The 27,030-nt window shown below is 49.7% G+C and overlaps 2 protein-coding genes and 1 long non-coding RNA gene across 5 annotated transcripts in view; 1 reads left to right on the forward strand and 2 right to left on the reverse strand.

Annotated features, from left to right (window-relative positions):
- The window catches only part of LOC140492493 (vigilin-like), a 115,938-nt gene extending 97,580 nt beyond the window's left edge, over positions 1–18,358 (reverse strand). For all 3 annotated transcript variants that reach the window (XM_072591383.1, XM_072591382.1, XM_072591384.1), the window contains exons 1-2: positions 18,259–18,358; positions 1,299–1,380 (exon numbers count right to left, since the gene is read on the reverse strand). The gene's annotated coding sequence lies outside the window, so the exon portion shown is untranslated. The remainder of the gene's footprint in view (positions 1–1,298; positions 1,381–18,258) is intronic.
- A 3,629-nt stretch (positions 18,359–21,987) lies between these two features.
- On the reverse strand, positions 21,988–25,479 carry LOC140492496 (uncharacterized). Its single transcript, XR_011963577.1, has 2 exons — positions 24,166–25,479; positions 21,988–22,598 (listed from the first exon to the last, which is right to left on the reverse strand). It is a non-coding gene; the product is annotated as an uncharacterized lncRNA (long non-coding RNA).
- A 651-nt stretch (positions 25,480–26,130) lies between these two features.
- Positions 26,131–27,030, forward strand: part of LOC140492495 (rho guanine nucleotide exchange factor 19-like) — a 29,650-nt gene continuing 28,750 nt past the window's right edge. Inside the window, 1 exon segment of the mRNA XM_072591385.1 lies at positions 26,131–26,180. Coding sequence (XP_072447486.1) covers positions 26,159–26,180 — 22 coding nt within the window. The 5' untranslated portion in view covers positions 26,131–26,158.

Consider the following 27,030-nt stretch of genomic DNA (forward strand, 5'->3'; position numbering starts at 1 on the left):
TCTGCTCCACCATTCAGTAAGATCATGGCTGATCTGTTCATGCTTCCACACTCCTACCGGCTTTGAACCACCCAACAAGAATCTACCTACCTCTACATTCAATGCTGCCACGCCTTCAGAAAGAAAAAGACTCTATCCTAAATCAGTGACCCTTAATTTTACAACAGTGTCCCCTACCCACATGAGTCCATGTCCACTTTGCCAAGGCCATTCAGGTTGCTATATAACAGAATTAAATCACCTCTCACTCTTCTACAATGACAACAAACCAATTCTATCCGACTGTTCCTCAGAGGACCACCTGTTCATTCCAGGTCCTAAACTTGTAAACTTCCTCTAAACCCCCTCCAACACATTTACATTCACATATGATAAGGACTAGACCAGAATCCCTCAAAATATATTAAGAAGATAGTCTACACCTAACGTTTTCTTATTTTAAAAGGCAAATGTGAGGTGCTGTGCGCCAGATGCAATTCAAACAGTCAAAACTACTTGACATTAAACACAAAACAATTTGTTCAAACACCACAGTTGAAATACAACAAAATAAAGAGGAATTTAACTCTACTGGAAAACTTAACAGAATAATAGATTATTTTACTCCTAAACAGTAACTGTTCCAATATAGTAGCACCCCATAAACACACCCTTCAGAAGACAGGCGATCTCACATCCAACTTCTGCAGCAGACAGAGAACCCCCAGCTTTTGGCTGTAACTGGGAGGGGGGGGGGGGGGGGAAAGATAGCTTTCACTTCTTCCAGATCCCAATGGCAACTGCTGAAAGCTAAACTGGAAATCCTGATTCTGTGGGAGTTTGACCACACCCAGTCAGGCTGCTTCTATTGTTCCAACTTAAAAGAAAAACACCAAGGCCTCACGAGCTGTTTATTCCACAGGCTCTGGTAGATTGCGCACCACTTCTGCCTTAACACTTCTCTTCAAAATTAAAACAAAAGGACAAAATAATTTCTTAAAGCCACAATATTGCATTAATGAGATCTACACTATTCGCCTCAACCTCTGGATGTGGGAGTGAGTTCCACATTCTCAGCAGTCTCTGGGTGAAGAGGTTTATCCAAAAGTCTAGAATTAATTACTACCTTATGAGTCTTGTTCCGTCACCCTCAAACAAGTAGGGACACCTTTTCGACCTCCACCGTATTAAAAATCCATCACTCTAAAGAATTATGTCCAGAGAAACAAACTCTGGTCTAAAGTATAATCTCTCAGTTCTGATGTCACACCAATGTGGCTTTAATTTGCCCTCACATCCACAGCATCAGCTCAACTCACCTGCAAAATGGTCTAAAGCCAGATAAGTCCGTCCTGAAGAAGGCTACCGGTGTCGCTTCAGTGTGACTTTATGTCTTTGGTCCTGAAAAGAAACAGAAAGGAGTTGCGTTTAGTCTCAAACTCTTACTTGCCTCGCTCAAGACACAGCTGTGTTTTACTTCACTTCCTCAGGACATAAAAACTGCTGGAAAGCTCAGCCATTGCTTCTCATGTTTAATAGCTCTTGCAAAGAGAGTGGTGATCGGGAGTTCCTGCAGACCGTGTGGTGGAAAGACACCCACAGTGCTATTCAGAAGGGAATTCCAGGGTTTTGACCCAGCGACAGTGAAGGAACAGTCGATATATTTCCAAGTCAGGATGAGGAGTGTCTTGGACGGGAACTTGGAGAGGATGGTGTTCTCATGTATCTGCTGCCCTTATCCTGCTCAGTGACAGGAGTCACAATTTTGGAATTTACTGTCAGAGAAGCCTTGATGATTTGCTGCAGTGCATCTTATGGATGGTCTGTACTACTCCACTGTGGGTTGGTGGTGGAGGAAGTGAATGAATGCTGAAGGTGGTGGATGAGGTAATGTATGGTGTGTATAAAATAGACATTAACACAGCAAGTGGGTGAAAAATCACAGAACTTTCAGAACTGCACTAATCTGTAACAACTCATATTTGTATTGCGGCTTTCCTGTACTAACAATGTACTGTACAGACAGTCCCGAAGAGGACTGAAATACACCCCACACCTTCCCCATGATACAAGAGGAGGTTCTGAGGCAGCGTGTAGCTTCGAGAAAGGACGGTAAGATTTTCCTCTCAAGCGATCATCTGTTTGCCTCCATCTTTGGCACCATTCTCTTATAGCTCTCGCAGAAGACCAATAGCCTGGCAAAGTTGCTCAGGTCAACTATGATTTGGCTGAGATCCAGACGTAGCAGGTACACTGGAACAAAAGTAGGTCACCCAATCCCTTCCTACCCTATAACCTTTTACTCCCAACAATTACATCAAATTTTACAACAAATCTGACTTATGGAGGCACGGTGGTCCAGTAGTTAGCACTGTTGCCTCACAATGCCAGGGACCAGAGTTCGATTCCTGCCTTGGGCGACTGCCTGTGTGGAGTTTGCACATTCTCCCCGTGTCTGCGTGGGTTTCCTCCGGGTGCTCCGGTTTCCTCCCACAGCCCAAAGATGTGCAGGTCAGGTGAACTGGCCATGCTAAATTGCCCATAGAGTTAGGTGCATTAGTCAGGGGTAAATATAGGGTGGGGGAATGGGTCAGGGTTGGTGTGGACTTGTTGGGCTGAAGGGCCTGCTTCCACACTGTGGGGAATCTAATCTAATGATTGACTCATGATTGGCGAGAGCTGCCTACATAACCCCCTATTCCTTTCACACTCACGTGTTTATCTGGCTTCCCGCAACCACTCCTGGTGATAGCAAGCTGAATCAACTCATGGGAACAGAAAGAGGTCAGTCACTCAGGTCATGGTTGACCTGGATCTTAACTCTATCTGCATGTCTTTGCTGCCCAACAAAAATCTAAAACCTCTTCCTGACTCTTCAGAGTTCTGGTTATTCCTTTAGCATCCACAGTCTACACTGAGAACAAATTTCCAGCCTTTCCGTTACGCCCGTTTAGAACAATGCTGACGAAAGTAACTTACTCCAGGCAATTGGATCCACAACAGCATCAGGTCTCATGAGGTGCACTGAGAAGGATTGAATGCTGCCTCCCACTACTCCTTTGCCCCCTCCTCCTCCTCCCAGAGCACCCCAGCCCCCAATACCCATCCCTCCCTGCTGCGCTTTGCTGCAAAGTACAGATAGCTGCAATGCCAGCCGAGGGGGACAGGACTGGGCACTTCCTCACTGTGTGCTCTCACCAGATGCCCCCCCTGCCCCTAGCCAACTCGAGGAGGAGTCACTCAACCTAGGTGAGGGGGGGGGGGGGGAAAACGGGGACACAGGGCCTGAGGGTGGAAATGCATTCGCCCCACGAATGGTCATGCGATGAGCCAAGCAGAAGGTACTAACCATGAATCCTGTAGGTCACCCAAGAGTTTTCATCAAGCAAATCTTCTCCCAAAGCTAGCTCTGTCATATACTTATGATGTCACGTGCGACAAGCAAGGTTATTATGACATCATTCCATTTATAGCCGCCTCTCTGTGACCTCACCAAGCTGCTCATCAGGGACACCGGAGACAGAGGGAATCAGGCAGAGGGGTGCAAAGAGGGGCCAAAAGAAATGCAATGCTGGGAACAACAGCAAGTCAAATCATGACGCACTGGAAGCAGGAAATCTGTTTAAAGTCTCTTTGACAATAGCTTTTTATTAAAACTGACTCACCTGATTACACACATGCACAGAACGACCTGCAAGATGCACAATAGACACACGTGCGTGGATATATGCATATGGATACACACACAGATGTGCGCACACGTGGTCACATGCAGTTGCAGATACATTGACACATGCATGCAGAATCTATACACACACACACACAAATACATGGAACATGGGCATATAATCAAGATGTGTGGAAGTCAATTTGAGTCCTGTTGTTCTGTCATGAGATGGAAATTTCTGGCTCTCGGTCAGAAAGCAACTGCCTAATATGCCAATTTCTCTTCCCACTGCTTCTGCTAATATAGTAAGGACTTTTGACACTTGGAAGAGGCATATCCGAACTGTGATGAGTATTTTCAAATTATAAATCAGTTAGATGACAGCTTTGCCCAAACAAAGGCCATCAATTATTCTAATGGAGCAGCTATTTTGATTTAAAGCTTTTCATTTTAGAAAAATCAATTTGGAATCTTTAAAAACAAGATGTACATTTAGACACATCCTGTCTTGAATTCAAAAGATTAAAGCTACAGAAAGATCGAAGATTATTAAAATATCCAATATATTAGATTCGGTTTACAGGCCTAAAATCTGTTGCTAGTCTGAACAGCTGTGTATTTACACTCTTAATCTAATTGCGCACTTTTTCAGGACACAGCAGATTAACTACAATCACGCACAAGTGAGAGGAGACGGTGATATAGCGGTAATGTCACTCGACGAGTAATCCAGGGTTCCACCACAAAGAGTCTGTGGTCGCAAGTTCAAATCCCTCAATGTATCTAGAAGAATTTAAATTTGGCTCATAATAAAAACAAATCTAGAACGGAAAATGGTCAGTAATAATTATCATGAACCATCTGCTCACTAATGCCCTTCAGTGGAGGAAATCTGCTGTCACTACTTGGTCTTGTCTACGTGTGACTCGAGACCAACAGCAACGTGAAGTGGCTGAACAAGTCACTTGGATCTAAAGCGATTAGCAAAAGGCAACAAATGCTGGCCCTGCCAGTGACACTCACATCTCGTGACAGAAAAGATTCCACAAAATATTACTTGCTCTTGGATTAATAGCGCCTACTGCACCAGGATCTCAGGTGAGCACAGCTTTCGTCTCTGGGGTCAGAGGATCTGTGGTTTCAACCTACTTGCAAGATGTCAGCACAAAATTCAAGCAGAGCCCCCTCAAGATGCACTGTCAGAGGAGAAGGATATGTTAAGCAGGAGGCTCATCTGTTCACTGAGGTGGACAGAAAGGACTCTTCATTTCACTGTGGGATTCTCCTCCCAACGCCCTGGGCCAATATTTATCCCTCAGACAATATCATCGAAAAAGCAATTATTTGACCACTTCTGTTTGTGGGAGTTTGCCATTTTCGAACTTCCTGCTGTGACTACACTTCAAAAGTGTGTTGCCTGTAAAAATATTTTGGGACAATCTGAGCTTTTTTTTCAAAGATTAGATTCCCTACAGTGCGCAAACAGGCCCTTCAGCCCAACAAGTCCACACCGACCCTCCGAAGAGTAACCCATCCCAACCCATTTCCCTCTGACTAATGCACCCTGGGCAATTTAGCATGGCCAATTCACCTGACCTGCACATCTTTGGAATGTGGGAGGAAACCAGAGAGAATGTGCAAACTCCACAGACAGTCGCCCGAGGCTGGGATCGAACCTGGGACCCTGGTGCTGTGAGGCAGCAGTGCTAACCACTGTGCCGCCGACCAGCTTGTAAAAGAACTTTAGAAATGCAAGTCTTCCCCTCGCTCTTTTTTTTAAAACTCCCTGCAGGTGCTCCTTCAGAGGAGGCTATGGCCTCTCTGGAGATCATATCTACGCCTTGCAAGGTCTCCTAAGATGGTAGCTACCCTCTGTAATAGTTCTCCAAAACAAAGGAGCACAGTGGGAGTTATTAAGGGCTGGGTCTGGGGCATTACAGAAAGTAATTTAAGGGGCACAGGTGGGATCTGAACAATATGTTGGCATTTTGGAGATATCGGAGTGTGGAGTGCGTTTAACATAAGCATATTTAGTCCTTAATAATAGTTCACGACATGAAGACAGTCAGGTTTTTAAAATAAAACTAGTTCTGTTGCCATTTAGGTTAATTAAAAGCTTTTTTTGAAGTGTAAACCCCTCCCAGTGTCATGCTGATTGAAGCTGAAAAAGTTACACAGGTTCTGCGTCTGTGCTGAGGGGGTATCGGTCTCTCCCACAACAGTGTTACAAAGAAGTCATCAATTCTCCTGCAGTATCTGAGCCAATATTTCCCTCCTCAACCAATATTACTAATTAACAGATCACCTTATCACACTGCTGTTTATGGGAGCTTGCTGTATACAAATCGGCTGCCAGACTTTTCACATTTTAACAGTGACTGAACAACAATGGCATTACCATTCAAGAATCCCCCACTATCAACGTTGGCCAAAAACTGAACGTGACCATCCGTATAAATATTGTGGCTACAGGAACAGGTCAGGCGCTGGAATTACAAGTGAGTGACGCATTCCCAAAGCATGTCCACCATCTACAAGGCACTAGTCAGGAATGTGATGGAATACTCCCCACTTGCCTGGATGAGTGCAGCTCCAACAACACTCACAAAGCTCAATACTCTCCAAGACAAAGCAAAACCCACTTGATTGCCTCCCCATCCACCACTCATTCCTTCACCACTGAAGCTCAGTAGCAGCAGTGTGTATCATCTACAAGATGCACGAAGGCAACGCACCAAGACTCCTTCAACAGCCCCTTCAAAACCTACAGCCACTATCAGCTAGAGGAACAATGGCAGCAGCAACATGGTACACCAATACCTGCATGTTCCCTTCCAAGCCCCACACCATGCTGACTTGGAACTACACTGGCCATTTCTTCACTGCCTCTGGACCGAAATCCTTGATCTTTCCCCCATGAGTGTCCCTACATCATACGAACTGCATAGACCAAGAATGCAGCTCACCACCACATTCATAACAAGAATTAGGGATGGCCATTGAATACTGGCCCAGCCAGCAACACACTAACAAAGAAAAACCTTAAGAAAATCTCAATGGCTGCAAAGTACAAAATGTTCTACCAGGCACTAAATAAACGCAAGCGCTTCCTAAATGACTAGATTAGGATGGGGTTAGCAAAACATAACCACATTTCTCAAATTGTAACACCTATTGATTTACCTTGCTGAAAGTGTGTGTGTGTAAAGACTGACTTACCTGGAATGCCTAACTAAGTTAAAGAGGCGATCAAAGCTCACCCGAGTGCCAGGTACTACCCAGAAACCTGTAGGTGCCTGTGGATGGTACAACTGCAAGCTGATTGCGTCCTCAGAAGGAAACAGGGATAACATTGTTTGGAGATGAACAGTGTTGCAATTATCACAGCGTTTTTAACACAGTGAGAACATCACCCGCAGGCCCACAGACAATAATTTGAAACTGAGCCACAGAAGGATAGCCTGAATGTTTTAATAGCATCTGGAGGGGCAGCACGGTGGCTCAGTGGTTAGCATTGCTGCCTCACAGCAATCAGGGACCTGCATTGATCCCACCCTCGGGCAACTGCCTGTGTGGAGTTTGCACATTCTCCCAGTGGTCTGCGTAGGTTTCCTCCCACAGTCCAAAGATGTGCAGGTTAGGGTGGATTGGCCGTGCTAAATTGCCCCATAGTGTCCAGGGATGTGACGGTTAGGTAGATTAGCCACAGGAGATTACGTTTACTGGGATAGGGTAGAGGAATGGGTCTGGATGGAGTGCTCGTCAAAGGATCGGTGTGGACTTGATGGGCCAAATGGCCTCCTTCTGCCATTTTATGAATCCCAAGCAGCCTCACAGGAACATTAAGAAACATAATTTGAAAGCGAGCCAAATAAGGAAAGCCTGAATGGAAGGTGTATGTTTTAACAGTAGCTGGAGGGATGAGACTATGAGTCAGAGGAGAGGTCCGGGGGGGGGGGGGGGGGGGGAATTCCAGAGCTTAGGAAATAATACATAGAATATTTAGGCCTCTGACCTCTACAGCTCCTGTTGCACGACAGAAATATTTTGTGTTGGGTTTCCTGGTGTCACTTTAATCCAACGAGATGGATTATTGTTTAAAAACGATGGGTTTAATCACAGCACAGAATATCTGGCTGAAATTAACTGGCAGTTTCCGAGGGTGAACCGTGTTTGATGTGAAAAGGGAATGCATCAAGTAACATAAATATATCTCCTTCAGTGATCGGTTTCGTAACTTTAGAATTGTAGGACACGGCACAGACACAGGCCAGTCCACCCATCTAGACCGTGCTGGCTCCCTCCCCTAATCCTTTTTCCCTTTCGGTCTTATTAAAGTGGCATTCATCAACCTTTCTCCCTTGCAGGGGCCACGTTAGGATCACAATTCGCGGTGTAAAACATGAAAAAAAACTCTCCAATTACTTTAAATCTGCGCCTTTCAGTTACTGACCCAGCGGCAACAGTCTGTTTAAACATTCAGAAACTGCACTGAACCCTACGATCAAATTTTTTTAAAAAACCTTCACTACCTGAGGAAACCTTTCCTGCTCCCCCGCATATTGGATGCGTCCCTCATTCAACCTTATTAAACATCAGTTACATTCTCCACTACGCCAGCGCCAACAGTCAGCACGTTACAAGAGAAAAAGCATCCAAACTATTAGCCAAAATGCCACCAGCATCTGTAACCATCAGCACCCACACCCTCTCAGCTCTCACCCGACTGCAACAAGAACAAAATCCGCAGATGTGCCGAGTGCTTGGCCCGGAATCAAATAGACACGCTGCAAAAACGTGAGCTGCCCATCAGCGTGCCCACTGGCAGCACACCAACAGCCTCAGGTGTCACGTTTCAATAAACATCTGCACATATTACTTGTCCGCCAATGGCAACAGCCGCAGAGCGATTCCTCCTTCTCTTTGGCAATGTGGGAACCTGTTTGGCCACTCCCCGGCAAACCACTCTCTTCATGCGCACCCCCCCCCCCCCACCAACACACAAACAAAAGCACACTACTTGTCAGTTTAAAGCCAGATTCTGCAGGAAAGCTCTGACACATCACAGAAGCAAGCCTCTCTTTAGCAGCCAAAAAATACAATGAGTTTCTCCGGCTGCCTGCGCAGCTCAGATGGCCTGTCGAGTGATCACTGGGCCGAACAGAACACTCCAGCTTGTTGTTAGTGCGGAGTCACTCGATGTCAACAGTAGGAATACTGCAAACTACCTCAATGTCAATAGAGAGATTAAACCAGACTGCTTATTCCTCACTGCTACCCAATCAACCGTATCCAGCAAGAATCTTGCATGCGAGAAATGGGGAGGCTGTTTTGTTTAAGAAAGTAAGCAGCAGAGCAGGGAATATATTAATTTCCTCTCAGTGACGCTCACCTTGGGATAGCTGCTGCCAGCTGTGCCTGTGAAGCCTTTGTCTCAACTAAGAGAATTAGACACAAATGCAAGTGATGCTTCAGTTTGACAGGAGCTCAGTCAGTCCCCAGCTGCAGGAACAGTGCCCAGTTGTGGACGGCACATCCCAGAAAAGCTTTTTATTTGGGGTGGGGTGTGTGTGTGTGAGAGTGTGTGTGTGTGAGAGTGAGAGAGAGAGAGAGAGTGTGAGAGAGAGAGAGAATGAGTGGGGAGAGAGAGAGAGAGAGAGAGAGAGAGAGAGTGTCTGTGTGCGCGCGCATGTGTGAGGGAGAGGGAGGTTCTCTTTATTATGATGGTAACCTCAAGTGCCTCCATAGTCAGAGGAGAAATCTAGCAAAACATCCATCCATTCCTCATCGTTGCACACAGTCTCAGCTGCGGATCAGTGGGCGGCACTGTCACTTCCAAGACAGAAAGCTGCAGGTTGAAACCCACTCCACAAACTACAAAAAAAAACCCCACTCTGAAGCAGTGGGCGAGATGCTGCTGCATTGCTGGGGCTTCTTTTCAGAATAGACCCTGAATCTGGGCCCAGTCTGGTGAGCAGACAAGACCCAGTGAGCAGTCTTTCAGAGAACACAAACCTGGCTAATTCTTATCCCTCAACAATAATCACTGAAATAAATCAACTTGCGAATGGCACGCTGCTTTTTGTGGGAGGCTGCAGTGTGCAAACTGACTGCTGTGTTTCCTCTACGACAACAGTTCGTTTCAGTCAGTATTTTATTGGTTGCGACATGCAAGATCTGAGGGACTGGACAGGGGTGGTGGGGAGATACTCTGGAGGTGAGAAAGTTTAGAACTAGGGGACATAGTTTAAGAATAAAAAAAAACTTTTGAAGAAAGAGGCGAGAGTTTATTTTCTCTCAGAGGGTCAATCGAGTATGGAATTCTCTTCCCCGCACTCAAAGTTGAGACTGATAGATTTTTAGGCATTATGTGGTATGGGGGGCAACTACAAACGTGGAGCTGAGACCACAACCAGCTCTTCCATGATCTTAATGTATGGAGTTGCTGGCACGAAGGGCCAACTGATCTAATTCTGCTCTTAATACTATGCTCCAAGGGTTAGAAAAGCATTTTGAAATATCTTGCAACCCTCAAGGGTACCTCAGAGATCTCTTGCTTCCAGTGATTTTTGTTGGAAATTCAGAGAATTACAGAACTGTTACAAAGCAGATGGAGGCCGTTCAGCCCAGCCTTGTCTGCACCTGGCTCTCTGAACCAACATTACAACACTGTGTCACTCTCCTGCCGTTCCCCCATAACCAGAGATTTGTACTTAAATCATCAGGTAATTCTCTCTTGAATTTCCCTTAAGTACGGAGCTTCAACGAGAGCAGTTTCACACTCCATTGTGAGGCCTTCTTTTGTCAAACAGCAGTCAACATTTCATTCAAGTGTCCAATCACAACTGATAAGCATGCAAGTGTGGACCAGGAGGGGAGAACCAGCTGTCACAGGAAAATCACGCCAACTCCAAAGATAACAAATGTCATTTGTACTAATTTCACTCAAAGTCCAGTTTTAGCTGGACTCAATCTCAAATCTGTTTTTAATTAAAAATAATAACTAAACATTAAACCCGCAAATTGTTCCCAGAAATAAGTTTTAAATAACTATGAAATCTCCAAGCCTCATTAGCTCGGGTCAGTTCAATGTTCAGCTCAATAGTACAGATACAGAGCAGAGGAAGTGCATTACAACGAGTATCACAACTTGACACAAAATGCTTTAGCAGATCTCCTCAGCTTTGTTTAGATTTAAATTTTTCCGTGGTGGAATTTGAACTCTGATTCCCAGAACAATAGCCTGCCTGAAGAAGGGCTTATGCCTGAAATGTTGATTCTCCTGCTCCTTGGATGCTGCCTGACCTGCTGCGCTTTTCCAGCAACACATTTTTCAGTTCGGATCTCCAGCATCTGCAGTCCTCACTTTCTCCCTGTACAGCTAACTAGCCTAGTGACATTACCACTACGTCACCAAATCCTCAGCATCTTGCTCCATAAACACCAGGTTTTCCAAAACTTTCTGCTCCCCCATCCTAAATCGCGCTGAATCACATTGGCCCACCTTCACACTCTCCATTGTGCTCACTGACCTACATTAGCTTCCAGTTCCGCTAAAAACTTTAAAATTCTCATTGCTAATCTTTACCCTCTCTCACACTGCAAACTCTTCAGACCCAGTGGGTGGAGGCCGGAATATCCATGCTGCAGACTCTCATAAGAGACATCACAGTGACGAGAACAGCCCTTTCAATAACAGCCCTTTGATGGAGAGCGTCTGCAAGATTCAGCAGTTTCTTTCAGCATGTTGAATTCCGCATCTTCAGCAGCCACAACTCAGAAATCAACATGGCCCCCAGGCTCAGGGGCAAAGGAATATGGGTTAGAATCCCCTCAGGAGAGACTCGAAACATTAGCTTGCATTATCTCCAGGGATGCTGACTGACCCGCTGTGATCTCCAGCATGTTTTGTTTTCAGTCCAGATACCAGCATCTACAGTAATTTGCTCTTGCATCTGGATAGCATCTTTCACAACCTTGGCACTTCCCAAAGTGCCTCCGTGCTTTAACAATTCTGAAATACAACCACCTGTTTGTACGTAGCAGGCTTTTGGGTAATCCTTCTTTGCGAAGGATTGTGTATACTGGAAAGAACTCCATTGCCTTTCTTTGAAAAAATGCTGCTGGATCATTCGTACCCACCCAAGATGGCAAATGGGGCGATGGGGCATTGTGCTAATGACGTTGAATGAGCAATTGAGAACCCCAGGCTAATATTCTTGGGATTTGGGCTCCTATACCACCATCGAGAGTGGGGTGCTGGAAAAGCACAGTACATCAGACAGCATCCGAGGAGCAGAAGAAATGACGTTTCAGGCAAGAGCCCTTCAGCAGGAATGAGGGCCACACTCTCGACTCTGATCTCAAACATCTGCAGTCCTCACTTTCTCCTTCAGTCCAACCAGTCCATGCTGACCACAATCTCAAATTTGCCATCCTTGCCAAGTCGAATGTATAATGTGATTCTCTCTTAATTGCCTCCTGGGCTATTAGGAATGAGCAACCAATGCTGGTCTAGCCAGCACCGCTCACATGTCACGAACAAATAAAACGATAGGGGCGTCTGCTTAAAGCTTCATGAAACATTACCATCTCAGTCAGTGTGGTGCTCCCTCAGTATGAGCACTAAGATGTAGGTGATAGGAGACATGGACTGTGGGTGTACCTAACAGGTAGGAACATCCACAGAGCTGTTAGGGAGCTCCTGGATCTTGATCGAAGCGACAGTGAAGGAACAGCTGATTTGGTTTGAAGTCTGGATGGCTTGGAGAGGAACATGGAGGGTGGTGTTCCTAGGTATAGAATCCCTGCAGTGCTGAAGCAGGCTATTCGGCCCAACGAGTCCACAACGACCCTGCAAAGAGCATCACAACCAGACTCATCCCCGACCTTACGCTGCCCAGGGTTAATCCATGGAGCCTGCATACTCCTGGACACTATGGGGCAATTTATTGTTCCACTGAACCTGCACATCTTTGGTCTGAGGGGGGAAACCGGAGCACCCGGAGGAAACCCATGCAGACGCAGGAAGAACTCCACACATACAGTTGACCAAGGCTGGAATCGAACCCCGGTTCTTGGCGCTGTGAGGCAGCAGTGCTAACCACTGAGACCCCGTATCTGCTGCCTCCATCCTTTCAGTTAGGTCAGAGGTCACACATTTGGGATGGAGCATTAACCAAGGATAGGACTCAAACACATAACCATCTGACTCAGCAGTGACAGTACCAGCCTCTGAAGTACAGGTACAGAGCGGTATATGACAATGGGCAGGTTACCCAGAATTCAGGAGTCAAAGCCAGTCTGGTGAAGTTAAACTTGAGATTTGCTTTTTGTAAATGGAGCAGACAAATTATCTACAAATATCATACAAAACCCAACAGGGGGCTCACGGAAGTTCTCACTTGACCTACCCTATATTTACAATAGCCCAAACTATTAGTATCACAGGAGGGGAACTAGCAAAACAGGACACATACTGGAGCAAGAGAGTGTGGTGCTGGAAAAGCACAGCAGGTCTGGCAGCATCCGAGGAGCAGGAGAATCGACGTCTCAGCCAAGAACCCTTCATCAGGATTCCTGATGTTTCTGATATTTCTGAGGAAGGGCTCTTGCCAGAAACGTCGATTCTTCTGCTCCTCGGATGCTGCCTGACCTGCTGTGCTTTTCCAGCACCACACACTCAACTCTGATCTCCAGCACCTGCGGGTCCTCACTTTCTCCTAGGACACATATACTGGCAGCAATGAACATTAAATACAATAATGCTAGCGGAAACATGCTGGAAGTAAATTCAAACCGGCATTCTGCTGCTGTACAGCTCTGTAAAGGCTTTAGTAACCAGAAGAGATTTGGACTAAGAAGATTACCTTACAAAGTGCAGACGCTATTCTAAAAGAAAAATACCGTGGATGCCTGGAATCTGAAATAGGATTTTTTAAAAATTGCTGGAAAATCTCAATCCAGGTAGAGAAATAGAATCTACTTTTTAAGTTGATGACCTGTCATCACAGCAAAACTGAAAGGACATCAATCAGAAATGCAAACTCTGCTTCTCTCCACAGATGCCACCGAACCTGTTCAGATTTCCTCCGCCAACTCTTGCTCTCGGCATTAAGTGTGGAATGTGGTATCACGAGCAGTTGCTGAGGTGCAACACAGATTCCTCTAGGGAGGAGCCAGATTAATGTATGCAGCAGAAAAGGAGGATATGTTGACAGGGAGAAATGAAAGGCTTGGGGAAGAGGGGAGGCAGCTCAGGCGCAATATAACCACCAGCACAGAGCAGATGGGCCCAATGGCCCACGTCTGTGCTGGAAACTGCAGCCCTCAAAATGGAACAAAAGGAACCATATTGAACAGATTTTCTATTTTTGCTGTCAGTGCACCTGATCAGGGAATAGTCAGTGGTTTTGTGCAGGGCTGGAGGAGTGGGAAGGAGTGCAGATATACACAAACTGGGTTGGGGTGGTGTGGAGCTGAATTAACACTGGTACAGGCCAGACCAAGCCAGGTAGCGACACTCCCACGGTTCCCAAGGACTTTTGAGATTGATCACCTGACCTGTGCAGAAGCGGTGTCAAACAGAAGCCAGGGCTTTTCCCCCAGATGGACAGCAAATGGGAAACATGCAAACACTTTCCCCCAAATGAGTCAATAGCCTTATGCACACAGCAAGCAGCAGCCAATGACTGCCTACTGCACTCTGAGATAGGGAATCACATCAGTGCAGGCAAATTACCTAAAGCTGGAAGGATTACTCAAGGATAGAATAATCTTTCCACTGGCTCAGTGAACTGAAGCTCTCAAGAACCATGCAAGTCCCAGGCCTGATTGAATACCTAATGCTTTCAGTCTCAACAACTTCTCAAATCAGCAGCCTTCAGGTGTGCAGGTTAACACTAACCTATACCCGAGACCATATTCATTTAGAAGTGTAACAGAGTTGGTGCAGTGCTACAGCACACTGACATTCCAGAGTACTACAGAACTGAGACACAGGCCGTGGGTCTACTGTTAAGAGGGACTCACTTCCTGATACCCAAAAGCTGTGAACTATCTCCAAGATACAAGTCAGGTGTATGATTAGATTAGAATAGATTCCCCAGAGTGGAAACAGGCCCTTCGGCCCAACCAGTCCACACCGACCCTCCGAAGAGTAACTCACCCAGACCCATTTCCTTCTGACTAATGCATCGAACACTGTGGCCAATTTAGCACGGCCAATTCACCTGATTTGCACATCTTTGGATTGTGGGAGGAAACCCACGCAGACACGGGGAGAATGTGCAAACTCCACGCAGACAGTTGTCCAAGGCTGGAATCGAACCTGGCACTGTGAGGCAGCAGTGCTAACCACTAAGCCACCATGCCGCCCACTTGTACAGCTGAGTCATTCATTGATCAGTGATCCCTCACCAAAAAACAAAAGAGGATGACTCTCTTCCAACCTCCAGTTGAGTCTGTAGGTGGCTAAATTGATCAACGTGGCTACCGCAGGCTCTGTTATACTTGGGGCGGATGGTGGTCACGGTGGGGGTGGGTGTGGCAGCATGCTCCATTTACTGTTTCCGCCTGGCTTCCATGCTTTGCCCCATCAGCAAGTGCTCGACACCTTCCTGGATGCTGCTCCGCCACTTTGGACGGTCTTGGGCCAGTGATTCCCGGATGCCTGCAGGAATGCCGCACTTTGCCAGCGAGGCCTTGAGTGTATCACTGACGCGCTTCCTTCAGTGGGGCCTGCCTGCCATTCCGAAGCCGGGAGTCTTGGGTTGGTCACATGGACGACGTGCCCAGGCCTTCGTAGCCCAACTGAAGACAGTCAGAGCCCTGCCTCAATGCTGAGGACGGGTTAGACTGGTGCTGGAAAAGCACAGCAGGTCAGGCAGCATCCGAGGAGCAGGAGAATCGACGTTTCGGGCAAAAGCCCTTCATCGGGAACAAATGAGTGGTGCTTTTCCAGCACCGCTACAACCTTGACGATGATCTCCAGCATGTGCAGTCCTCACTTTCGCCTCAATGCTGAGTACGTTGGTCTGGTTGAGGACACTGGTGTTGCCGCATCCTTCTTCCCAGGCAAGATTTGCAGGATCTTGCGCAGGCAGCATTGGTACAGATTCAACAACACTCAAGATGCTCAACACTATCAAGGGCAAAGCAGCCCACTCATTCAGCATCTCATCCATCCATTCCCTCCATTTCTGATGTTCAATGGCTGCAGTGAGTACTATTAACTCACTGAACTTCCTCCAACAGCACCTTCCAAACTGATGTCTCTTAACAGCTGAATTTCACTTGCCACGGGGATGGGGGGGGGGAGACGGGGATGGGGGGGGGAGACGGGGATGGGGGGGGGGAGACGGGGATGGGGGGGGGGAGACGGGGATGGGGGGGGGAGACGGGGATGGGGGGGGAGACGGGGATGGGGGGGGGAGACGGGGATGGGGGGGGGAGACGGGGATGGGGGGGGAGACGGGGATGGGGGGGGAGACGGGGATGGGGGGGGAGACGGGGATGGGGGGGGAGACGGGGATGGGGGGGGAGACGGGGATGGGGGGGGAGACGGGGATGGGGGGGGAGACGGGGATGGGGGGGGAGACGGGGATGGGGGGGGAGACGGGGATGGGGGGGGAGACGGGGATGGGGGGGGAGACGGGGATGGGGGGGGAGACGGGGATGGGGGGGGAGACGGGGATGGGGGGGGAGACGGGGATGGGGGGGGAGACGGGGATGGGGGGGGAGACGGGGATGGGGGGGGAGACGGGGATGGGGGGGGAGACGGGGATGGGGGGGGAGACGGGGATGGGGGGGGAGACGGGGATGGGGGGGGAGACGGGGATGGGGGGGGAGACGGGGATGGGGGGGGAGACGGGGATGGGGGGGGAGACGGGGATGGGGGGGGAGACGGGGATGGGGGGGGAGACGGGGATGGGGGGGGAGACGGGGATGGGGGGGGAGACGGGGATGGGGGGGGAGACGGGGATGGGGGGGGAGACGGGGATGGGGGGGGAGACGGGGATGGGGGGGGAGACGGGGATGGGGGGGGAGACGGGGATGGGGGGGGAGACGGGGATGGGGGGGGAGACGGGGATGGGGGGGGAGACGGGGATGGGGGGGGAGACGGGGATGGGGGGGGAGACGGGGATGGGGGGGGAGACGGGGATGGGGGGGGAGACGGGGATGGGGGGGGAGACGGGGATGGGGGGGGAGACGGGGATGGGGGGGGAGACGGGGATGGGGGGGGAGACGGGGATGGGGGGGGAGACGGGGATGGGGGGGGAGACGGGGATGGGGGGGGAGACGGGGATGGGGGGGGAGACGGGGATGGGGGGGGAGACGGGGATGGGGGGGGAGACGGGGATGGGGGGGGAGACGGGGATGGGGGGGGAGACGGGGATGGGGGGGGAGACGGGGATGGGGGGGGAGACGGGGATGGGGGGGGAGACGGGGATGGGGGGGGAGACGGGGATGGGGGGGGAGACGGGGATGGGGGGGGAGACGGGGATGGGGGGGGAGACGGGGATGGGGGGGGAGACGGGGATGGGGGGGGAGACGGGGATGGGGGGGGAGACGGGGATGGGGGGGAGACGGGGATGGGGGGGGAGACGGGGATGGGGGGGGAGACGGGGATGGTGGGGGAGACGGGGATGGGGGGGAAGACGGGGATGGGGGGGAAGACGGGGATGGGGGGGGGAAGATGGGGATGGGGGGGGAAGATGGGGATGGGGGGGGAAGATGGGGATGGGGGGGAAGATGGGGATGGGGGGGGGGATGGGGATGGGGGGGGGAAGATGGGGATGGGGGGGAGAAGATGGGGATGGGGGGGAGAAGATGGGGATGGGGGGGGGATGGGGATGGGGGGGGGAAGATGGGGATGGGGGGGGAAGATGGGGATGGGGGGGGAGATGGGGATGGGGGGGGAGATGGGGATGGGGGGGGGAGATGGGGATGGGGGGGGAGATGGGGATGGGGGGGAGATGGGGATGGGGGGAGATGGGGATGGGGGGGGAGATGGGGATGGGGGGAGATGGGGATGGGGGGGGGAGATGGGGATGGGGGGAGATGGGGATGGGGGTAAAGGGATGGGATAAGTCAAGGGAATTTGAGGGAATGATGTTGTTGTTTGGGGGGGGGGGGGGGGGGGAAACACCCATCCCTCTATGCTCCCTGGCACAGCTGCTGCCCCCCTTGGTGAGGGGTGAGGGGGGAGGACAGCATCATCCTTCCCCCCAGTCCCAGGACCGGGGCTGAGCTGCCTCCTCGACGCCGGGGCCTAACGTTCAGGCTCCGGGGGAGAAAATCAATCGAGGTCCGCTGACCCCCCCCCCCCGAGTTCAGGATGGGTTTTGTTTCGGATGTGTGTATTGCGGGACGGAGAGAAATAACCCCAGGTCCTGGTTAGTGCTTAACTAGCGCTTAACCAGTCCTTAACCAGCAGGTGATCTGCTGGTGGTCAATGATAACCAGCTTCGCCACTTCCCCCCCCCCCCCCGCGGGTCACGGGGATTGTATTATTATTGGAATCAGACGGCGGGCGGGGGGGTTGGTGCTGGTTTCGCTAGTTATGTCGCTAGTTAAGGGGGTTAACTAGCGCCCCCGCCGTTCCCACTCACCGAGCGCCGCCGCCGCCGCCTCGAGCTGGAGCCGACATCGAGCGCGAGCCTTCCCGCTCCGCCCCCTCCCGGGGATCACTCCGCCACCGTCAGCCGTCCCCCTGACGTCATGACGTTGCACGTCTCTCACTCACACACACACACTCACACACACCCCACCCCCAAACTCCACCTCTCGGACTGTATCCATACGCCCCCTAGCCAGGAGGGGGAACTCCAAACACACACACATACACACACTGTGAGTATTTCACCCACGTGACCAACAATGACCCCCCCCCCCCACATCAAAATTGGCCATCACAACTGTGAACCCCCGCCCAACCCCATTCCAAAGTTGGACATCACCAACAATCTCCCCCAACCCACTCCAAACTTGGCCATCACCAACAATTATCTCCCAACCCACTACAAAGTTGGCCATCACCAACAGTAACTCCCCCCACTCCCTGTAATCTCCCCTCCAGACACAGATAGACCGGAAGTGCATCTCGCCCATTGGGCATACATCTTTCCTTCAGTACCCACGACCACTAAAGTTTACCATTTCCAACAACTCACTGCAGCAGCCCCTTCCTCCAAACCAAACCACACTGCTTCCCTACCCTCCCCACACCCAGCCCCCGCAAACTTTTTCTGAGCTTCCCAAACTTATCTTTATGCTCCTACCTCTACTGTAACATTCTATTCCCAACTGCATAGTGTTAGCAATGCCCATCAGCCACCAACTCCTGCACCACTCATCACGCTGAGTATTCTTGGGTCGGTACTTTCGAAACCTTTTTTCACATGTGCACTCCCCCCCCCCGGTGCCCATTACACCTTACTCCCATGTGCCCCCCCCTCCGCCATCTCCCCATTTCTCCTCCACCCACCTCCTCATTTTCCCACACCCGTTCCAGCAATCGGAATTAGTTTTGCCAATAACCCACGATCCAGATTGCAACCTTTGTTCCAAAGCCCCATCCACCCTGACCCCCATTCAGAGGTTCAGAATTAATTTATTGCCAACTCATGCTACCCACAATATGACCCCTCCCCTGTGCCAATTCCAAGAGTTGACATTAAAGCCCCCAGCAACATTGATCGATGTTTGGAGAGGGTGGACAAGATGAAGACCCTTCCCAGAAGGAAAGTAACATAAAATTTGAGATTCATCTTCAAGCTAGTAAGAGTAGTAAATTATTATCTCAAGTATGATGTTCCCCCATTATATTTTCCCCATGCGGGCAAATGGATTGTTCGGGTTCAGCCATTACCGCCATCAGCACTGATAACCAGATCTCAAACAATGACAAGACAGGAAAGAGATAGCCAGCTTAGTTGGCATGGTGTTAAGACAGTAATCTCTCCCTCTATATCGGCAAAATGAAGGAGCTGGTCATCAACTTCAGGAAGCGGAATGGAGGATACACTCCTGTCTGGATCAATGGTGCTGAGATGGAGGTGGTTGAGAGCTTCAAGATTCTTCATGTCCCCATTAAGATTCCTTTTCAATGTTGTATTGTACCAGCCTCCACCACTTCCTCTGTCAGCTCATTCCGTACATACACCACCCTCTGCATGAAAATGTTGCCCCTTAGTTCTTTTTTCAATCATTCCCCTCTCATAAAGTCATAGAGATGTACAGCATGGAAACAGACCCTTCGGTCCAACCTATCCATGCCCCTCATGATTTTATAAACGTCTATAAAGGTCATCCCTCAGCCTCTGATGCCCCAGGGAAAACAGCCCCAGCCTATTCAGCCTTTCCCTGCAGCTCAAACTATCCAACCCTGGCAAAATCATTGTCAATCTTTTCTGAACCCTTTCAAGTTTCACAACATCCTTCGGATAGCAGGGAGACCAGAACTGAATAGTATTCCAAAACTGGCTTAACCCATGTCCTGTTGCTCCTCTCTCCTCCGCTGTTCCTTCAATCACTGCTTGACATCAGTCACGTGCTTCGGGGCCTTGGTCATGGGCCTCTGTCACTCCTGCGGCCTCCATATTGGAGCTGGAGCCATGGGCCTGGGGATGAATAGCTCTGTACTTCCTGTTCCCTGTCCAATACTCCTCCAGATGCTACCACCAGTCCGCCACTCCACACTTCTCTCTGACACTGTTGCTCCCTCAGGTACCCAGGCCTAGCTGCAGACCTGGAGCCTCAGCCTAGCCTGCGAGTCCGGGCCTGATGGGAGGTCAGCCCGGGACCTGCTCTTCGTTCACCTGTGGGACCCTGAGCTGGGGTGAGTTACTGCGCCTGTTTCATAGAAGAACTTCAATCTATTTCACTTTCCTTGTCTATCTCCTTAGCCATGCATTTTCCTGAGCAGCTTTGCTTTAGCTCCTCTCCTGTGGTGTCCCTTCACAGGATGTCAGCGGCCAGAGGAGCAGGGCAAACAGAAACAGCACTTTCAAAACGGGGGGGGCGTTCAAAACTCACGTTCCTTTTCATCACTCCTTCGTGGGATGTGAGTAATGCCGACATTTATTGCCCCATCCGTGGTAACCCTGGAGGAGGTGAGCCACCTCCCTGTAACACTGCAGTCCCTGGAAGGTAGGGACACCCGCTGTGCTGTTGCAAAGGGAACGCTGGCATTTTCTGACCGGCAATGACAATACGGTACCCAGAACACAGGCTGAGAAACTTGAGAAGATGATGGTCAGAAGCTGGGAGAAGTATGGAAAAGGGTCTCATCAGCAGATGAGCTGGGCACTTGAGAAAGGACGTACTGGCACTGAGGAGGGTGGGGAGGTGCAGAGGAGGTTTGTTAGGTTGATTCCGGAGTTGAGAGGGTTGCTTATGAGGAGACCAGGACTATACTCATTGTAACGTGGAAGAATGAAGTGGGGAGATCCTTCAAAACATGTAAAACGCTGAAGGGAACAGATAAGTTAGAAGCAGGGAGGTTGTTTCCACTGGCGGTGAAACGAGAACGAAGGGGCATAGCCTCAAATTAATGGGGGGAGCAGCCTTAGGACTGAGCTGAGGAGAAACTTCTTCACCCAAGGGGCTGTAAATTTGTGGAAGCAATTGAGGCTAAATTGTTGAATGTTTTTGGAATTAGAATGTTTTAGAATTAGGTTTAATGTCACGTGCACTTGAGTTACAAAAGGACAGGAATACAGTGAAAAGATTTTGGAACAGTAAAGGAATTAAGGGTTAGGGTGAGCTGGGGGGGGGTAAGTGGAGCTGAGTCCAAGAAAAAGATCCGTCATGAGCTTATTGAATGGCAGGGCAGGCTCGATGGGCCAAATGGCTTCTCCAGCTCCTAGTTCTTATGTGACAAGGGTAGAGGCAGCAGGCTGATGTTTAGCACAAATCTGCTCTCCTCAAAAAATTCCTTTGCTCTCTATTGGGAAAGACATCATATTTGGAAATGCTCCCTCATTACATAATGAAACATTGTTGTGGTATTACATCCATTTTAACTCAGCACCATAACCTCCGCCAGTGATAGGCAGCTCCCTTAGACAACCCACCAGTGATATTTTAATCTCTTTTAATGAGCGACACCAACTGTTTGGTTATGAAGCAAAGGTTCAGTTGAAAGATCCCTCATTCCTTACAGGAGCACAGGGCATTAGAAGGCCATTCAGCCCCCTTCAGCTTCAATTCCATGTGCAGAGCAGTGAAACATATGCAATGTTACCACCAACAGCGCTACCTTAGGTACAAGATACCTCGGTACAAATGCTTAAGTATTTGGTATAAAACAGATAATAAAAAGAAATCCAGCATAAGAATAAAAAGAAAAACTTTTTAAATAAGTATTCTATTTACTGTGCTTCCACCCCAGTCCCTGCCAGCACTGAGCTTCCGGACCGCATCAGGGTGGACATTCAGACCACACTGGGCTGGACATCCAGGCTGCACCGGGCCGAGCCTCTGGGCCACACAGGGCCAAACGTCCGGGCCACACCAGGCTGAGTGTCTGGGCCACACCAGGCTGAGTGTCTGGGCCATACCAGGCCGAGCCTCCAGACTGCACTGGGCCGAGACTCCAGACTGTACCGGGTTGAGTGTCCAGACTTCACCGGGCCATGCCTCTGAGCCGCACAAGGATGATCCTCCAGACCGCAGCGGGCCGAGCTTCCGGGCTGAGCCTCTGGGCCACAACAGGCCAAGCCTCCGGACCGCACCGGGCTTCAAAACTCGAGGTCTTGTTTCCAACCTACAAAGGGCCTTGTCTCCCACATGACAGCCTCCAGTCCGGGCCTCGCCTTCCCCACAACGGCCTTCAGTCCGGGCCCCACCTTCCCCACAACGGCCTCCAGTCCGGGCCTCGCCTCCCACGTGACGGCCTCCAGTCTGGGCCTTGCATCCCCGCGACAGCCTCCGGTCTGGACTCTGCCTCCTTCATTTCCATCCAATTAAGTTTAAAAAGTTTAAAAAATACACAAAGAAAAGAAAAGGAAAACAAAATCAGATAGAGTGGACAACATTCAAAATGATCACTGTGAATCTTCCACCTCAAGTTCTGTGTTCCCATCATTCCTTGCTGTGGATATACCACACTCTACGAGAAAAAGTTACTCCCTTTTAAATCTTTCACCGCTCACATTAAACCCACGTTCTATAATTTTGGACTCGCCTCCCCTGGGGAAAAGGATCTTGGCTATTTATCCTATCCATGCTCCTCATGATTTTATAAACCGCTATAAAGGTCACTCCTCAGCCTCCGACGCTCCAGGGAAAATAGCCCCAGCCTTTTCAGCCTTTCCCTATCGCTCCAACCCCCCGGCAACATCCTTTCATATCTTTTCAGAATCCTTCTTGAACAATTGCAGTCCACGTGTTGTGGGTTGACCCACACTGCCCTGAGGATGGGAATTCCAGGATTTTGATCCAAGGATACAGAAGGAATGGTACATTTCCATGTCAGGGAGGAGAGTGGCGCAGAGGGCAACCTGCAGGGGGCGGTGTTTCCACTGACTATCTCATATTGCTGGGCTACTGGACTTTCTTCCCCACCCCACATCCCCAACATGGGAGGAATATCTATATCTTTCTGTGTGTCTGCACCCGTCCAATCTAACACCTATGTGATTCAGAAGACGGTGAGAGGCAATAGCAGACGTAGGCCATTTGGCCCATCGAGCCTGATCTGCTATACAATGAGACCATTCAATGGCTATTCTGAAAACCCTCAACTCCACTCTCCTGCCTTTTCCCCTTTCCGATTAAAAATCTCTCTCTCTCAGCCTCGAATATACTTAACCATCCAGCTTCAGCAGCCCTCTGTGGGAAAGAGTTCCACATATTCATTCCCCTCCAATAGAGAAAAAAAATTCCTCCTCATCTCTGTCTTAACTGGGAGATCCGAGTCTGAGGTGATGCCCCTCCGGTCTTAGACCCTCCCTCAAGGGGAAACAACCTCTCCACATCTTCCCTCTCAAACCCCTGAAGATTATTATCATTATTGAGCAGGGTCCTCAGTTTATGAATAGCTAACAAACACCCATAAGCTATGAACACGATCACGGGAGTGTAATTTTAAAGATCCTACGTACAAATATTGACTGTTTTCCCAAACCTGAAAAGGCCAACCTGACCAAATCAGAGGAAGAACACCTCATCTTCCACCTGGGCAGCCTACAGCCAAGAGGATTCAACATTGAGTTCTCTAATTTCAAGTAACCATCCCCTGACTCCCTTCCATCCTTCCAACCCACCCTTCTTTCAGCTACCAACCAGATTCATCCCTCCCATCGAACAACCAGGTCGTACCCACTACCTGTGTCCACCTATCACTGCCTGACAATTGCGCTGCTCTCCCCGCCCCCTTTATCAGTAGCGCCCCCTACCCCCACATCTAGTTCTGAAAAGGGGTTAATATCCGAAACGTTGATCTCGCCACCTCCTGATGCTGCCTGGCTTACTGTGTTCTTCCAGCCCACCTTACAAATATTTCTTGTACTTACCAATGGCTCCTTTCGAATATCCTGCATGGTGTGTCAAATCGACTTCCAGACCTGGACGCAGGGGACTGCCTGTAGTTCCTGCTCCTCGGATGCTGCCTGACCTGCTGTGCTTTTCTAGCACCACTCTAATCTAAAAACTGTAGGTTTCAATAAGGCCGCCTCTTGTTCTTCTGAACCCCAGTGAGTCCAATTGCTAACCTACTCAACCTGCATACCTGGGATCATCCTGGTGTGCCAACCTCTGTAGGATGCCGACAGTGTGGAAGCAGGCCATTCAGCCCATGCCAATCCTCTAAAGGGCATCCCGCCCAGACCCACTATATCCATATTATTCTGCATTTTGCATGGCCAATCCACCTAACCTGCGCATCCCTGTACACTAAGGGGCCCTAAGACATAGGAGTGGCTCACTTAACCATATATGCATTGTCTGAGAGTAAGGCCATTCGAGTCCACTCCACCATTCAATCCTGGCTGATGGGGCAACTTAACATGGCCAATCTGCATAACCTGTAGGAGGTAACCCATGCAGACATGAGGGGGGGGATGTGCAAATCGAACCCAAGTCCCTGACACTGGCACTGAGCCACTCCTGACCTTCCTCCAGTGCCAGTCTATAAGGTGACCAAGGCTTCTAACAATTCCCTCAACACTTCTTTCTGAAGACGTTGAAAAAGGTGAGACTCAGTTCTGATATCAACAACCACTTGATGAAGGCGCACCTCCCAAAAGCTAGTGCTTCCAAATAAACCTGTTGGACTCTAACCTGGCGTTGTGTGATTTTTTTTTTCTTTGTAACTTTGTCCGTCCCAGTCCAACACCGGCTCCTTCCACATCACCCTTCCTGACTAGTTTTTCTTTGCAAATCCCCAATTTAGCTCAAGGCCAGCCCTTCCACCTCGGTCTGATCAAAATAAAAACCCCGTGGGTTGCTCTTGTATTTTCCACGCATTTCCTTCGACTCTCAGAGAATGCATATTTGGTTAAGGGAGTCACATGCTCAAAATACATCCCGTATCGTTTCCTAAACACACCTCTTAGGAGGGGGGAGGAAGACTTGGCAGAGGTATTCCACGCTGCCTCGTTGCAAACTTTGTGTCTTCAGGGATCCTGCTCTTTCTTCATCTGTTCAAACCAGAGACAGAGAGAGACAGATAAACACCCTCCTCAGAATAGCTCCAGCTTTCGGGATTTCTCCTCACTTTTAAACAATGTGAACGGGAAGCACAATTGAACTCACAACTGCATCTGTCTGAAATGATTCGTTTTTTGTTTAAACCCCCAACTTTGATCGGAATGGTGGCAAACTGACTGAACAATGAGCAGGAGGTAAGCAATCGGCTGTGACACTGCCAAAAAAAAATCTATTCCTGAGTCTGCCAGGAGCTGTAAGATCAGGAGAGTTTAACAGACTTGGGGAGGGGGAAATACATTTGGTGTGTGTGTGTTATTAAGAGTCGATGAAGTTTTGTTTCGTAGCTTTGAACAGGTTTTGTGCAGGCAAAGGTCAGGTTTTCAGGGAATTTCACAGAGTTATGGGTGTGTGGCGAGTGTTACAGAGAGATGTTTTTTTTTAGAAGGAGCGAGTCCCACCTCCCTTTTGTTTTTTAACTTTTAAAAGATCTTGCTCGAGAGCTCCAGAAAGGCAGGGAGTTTTTGTCTTCGAACTGAGGCCAGATATGGGAAGACATTGCACGGTGTGTTGCCTCCCCAGGTCGAATAGCCAGTCACCCACTTTTACTGTGGATTGGGGAGGGAAGCAGCCCACACTGAGTGAACTGGTTGCAGGGAAGCCTCGTCAATGTGTTTTGTTCCATTATTTCTCTTCCTCCCCACCCCCCCCTTGCAAAAGTATTGTGGGCAGGTCACTATATTGCACAGCAGGAGGGTGAGGCGCCTTCAGGACTGACTCAATGATCCAATATCCGCTCCTGCACTTCCCAGATTCCTGGCAATGAGACTCCACAGAGTGTCGACTGGCCCAAGTTGCAACATGAATGAATCTGAGTTGGGAGGTAGGAACTCCCAACTAGGAGTGTGTCAGTATTTACAGGGGGGGGTCCCCTGGGGAGGGGGGAGTGTGTCTGTCTTTACTGGGGGGTCCCGAGGGGAGGGGGGTAGAGTGTGTCAGTATTTACAGGGGGAGATCCCCTGGGGAGGGGGGAGTGTGTCAGTATTTACATGGGGGGGTCCCCGAGGGGGGATAGGGGTGTGTGTCAGTATTTACAGGAGGGAGGGTCCCTGGGGGGGGGGGGGGGGGGGAGTGTCAGTATTTACAGGGGGTTCCCCGAGGTGCTGGGTCTGGATTGGCCCTGACGACCACACTCCTGTACTGTAACCTGTGGGGGGGGGGTGGTTTCATTCTTGGTTCGGAAGAAATACCTTTTTTTTTCCCCCCATGGAAGGTTCACCTGGTTCTGGGAGAAACTTCCAGACTGTTGTGAGGAGAGTTTTGCTGTGTGCGATGAACTATGGTGCTAAGTTGGGTTCATGAAAATGATGTGCAGGTCATACAGCAAGGAAACCTTTGGCCCAATTCGTCCGTACCAGATATCCATATGTCCCAACCTAATTAAATCCCATTTTCGAACACTTGGCCCATATCCCTCTGAACCCTTCCTATCCATATACACATCCAGATGCCTTTTAAATGCACTCAGAGCCCTGAGTGCCTGGAATGAAGTCCCCTCGAAATCTTCCTGCCTCTCCTTGTTCCTTTAGAAGGCTAATTTAAACGGGGAGCCCCTTTGGTTACGGTTTTGATCAGCTGTCCTGATACTTTCTCAAAGGTCTAATCTTGTTTGGTTTGTTCTCTCATGAGGCAGCTTGTTACACTGAAGCTGTCGTTAGAAATATGAGCTGTCA

The sequence above is a fragment of the Chiloscyllium punctatum genome, chromosome 21 (genome assembly GCF_047496795.1).
Source record: "Chiloscyllium punctatum isolate Juve2018m chromosome 21, sChiPun1.3, whole genome shotgun sequence".
NCBI classification, from domain to species: Eukaryota; Metazoa; Chordata; class Chondrichthyes; order Orectolobiformes; family Hemiscylliidae; genus Chiloscyllium; species Chiloscyllium punctatum.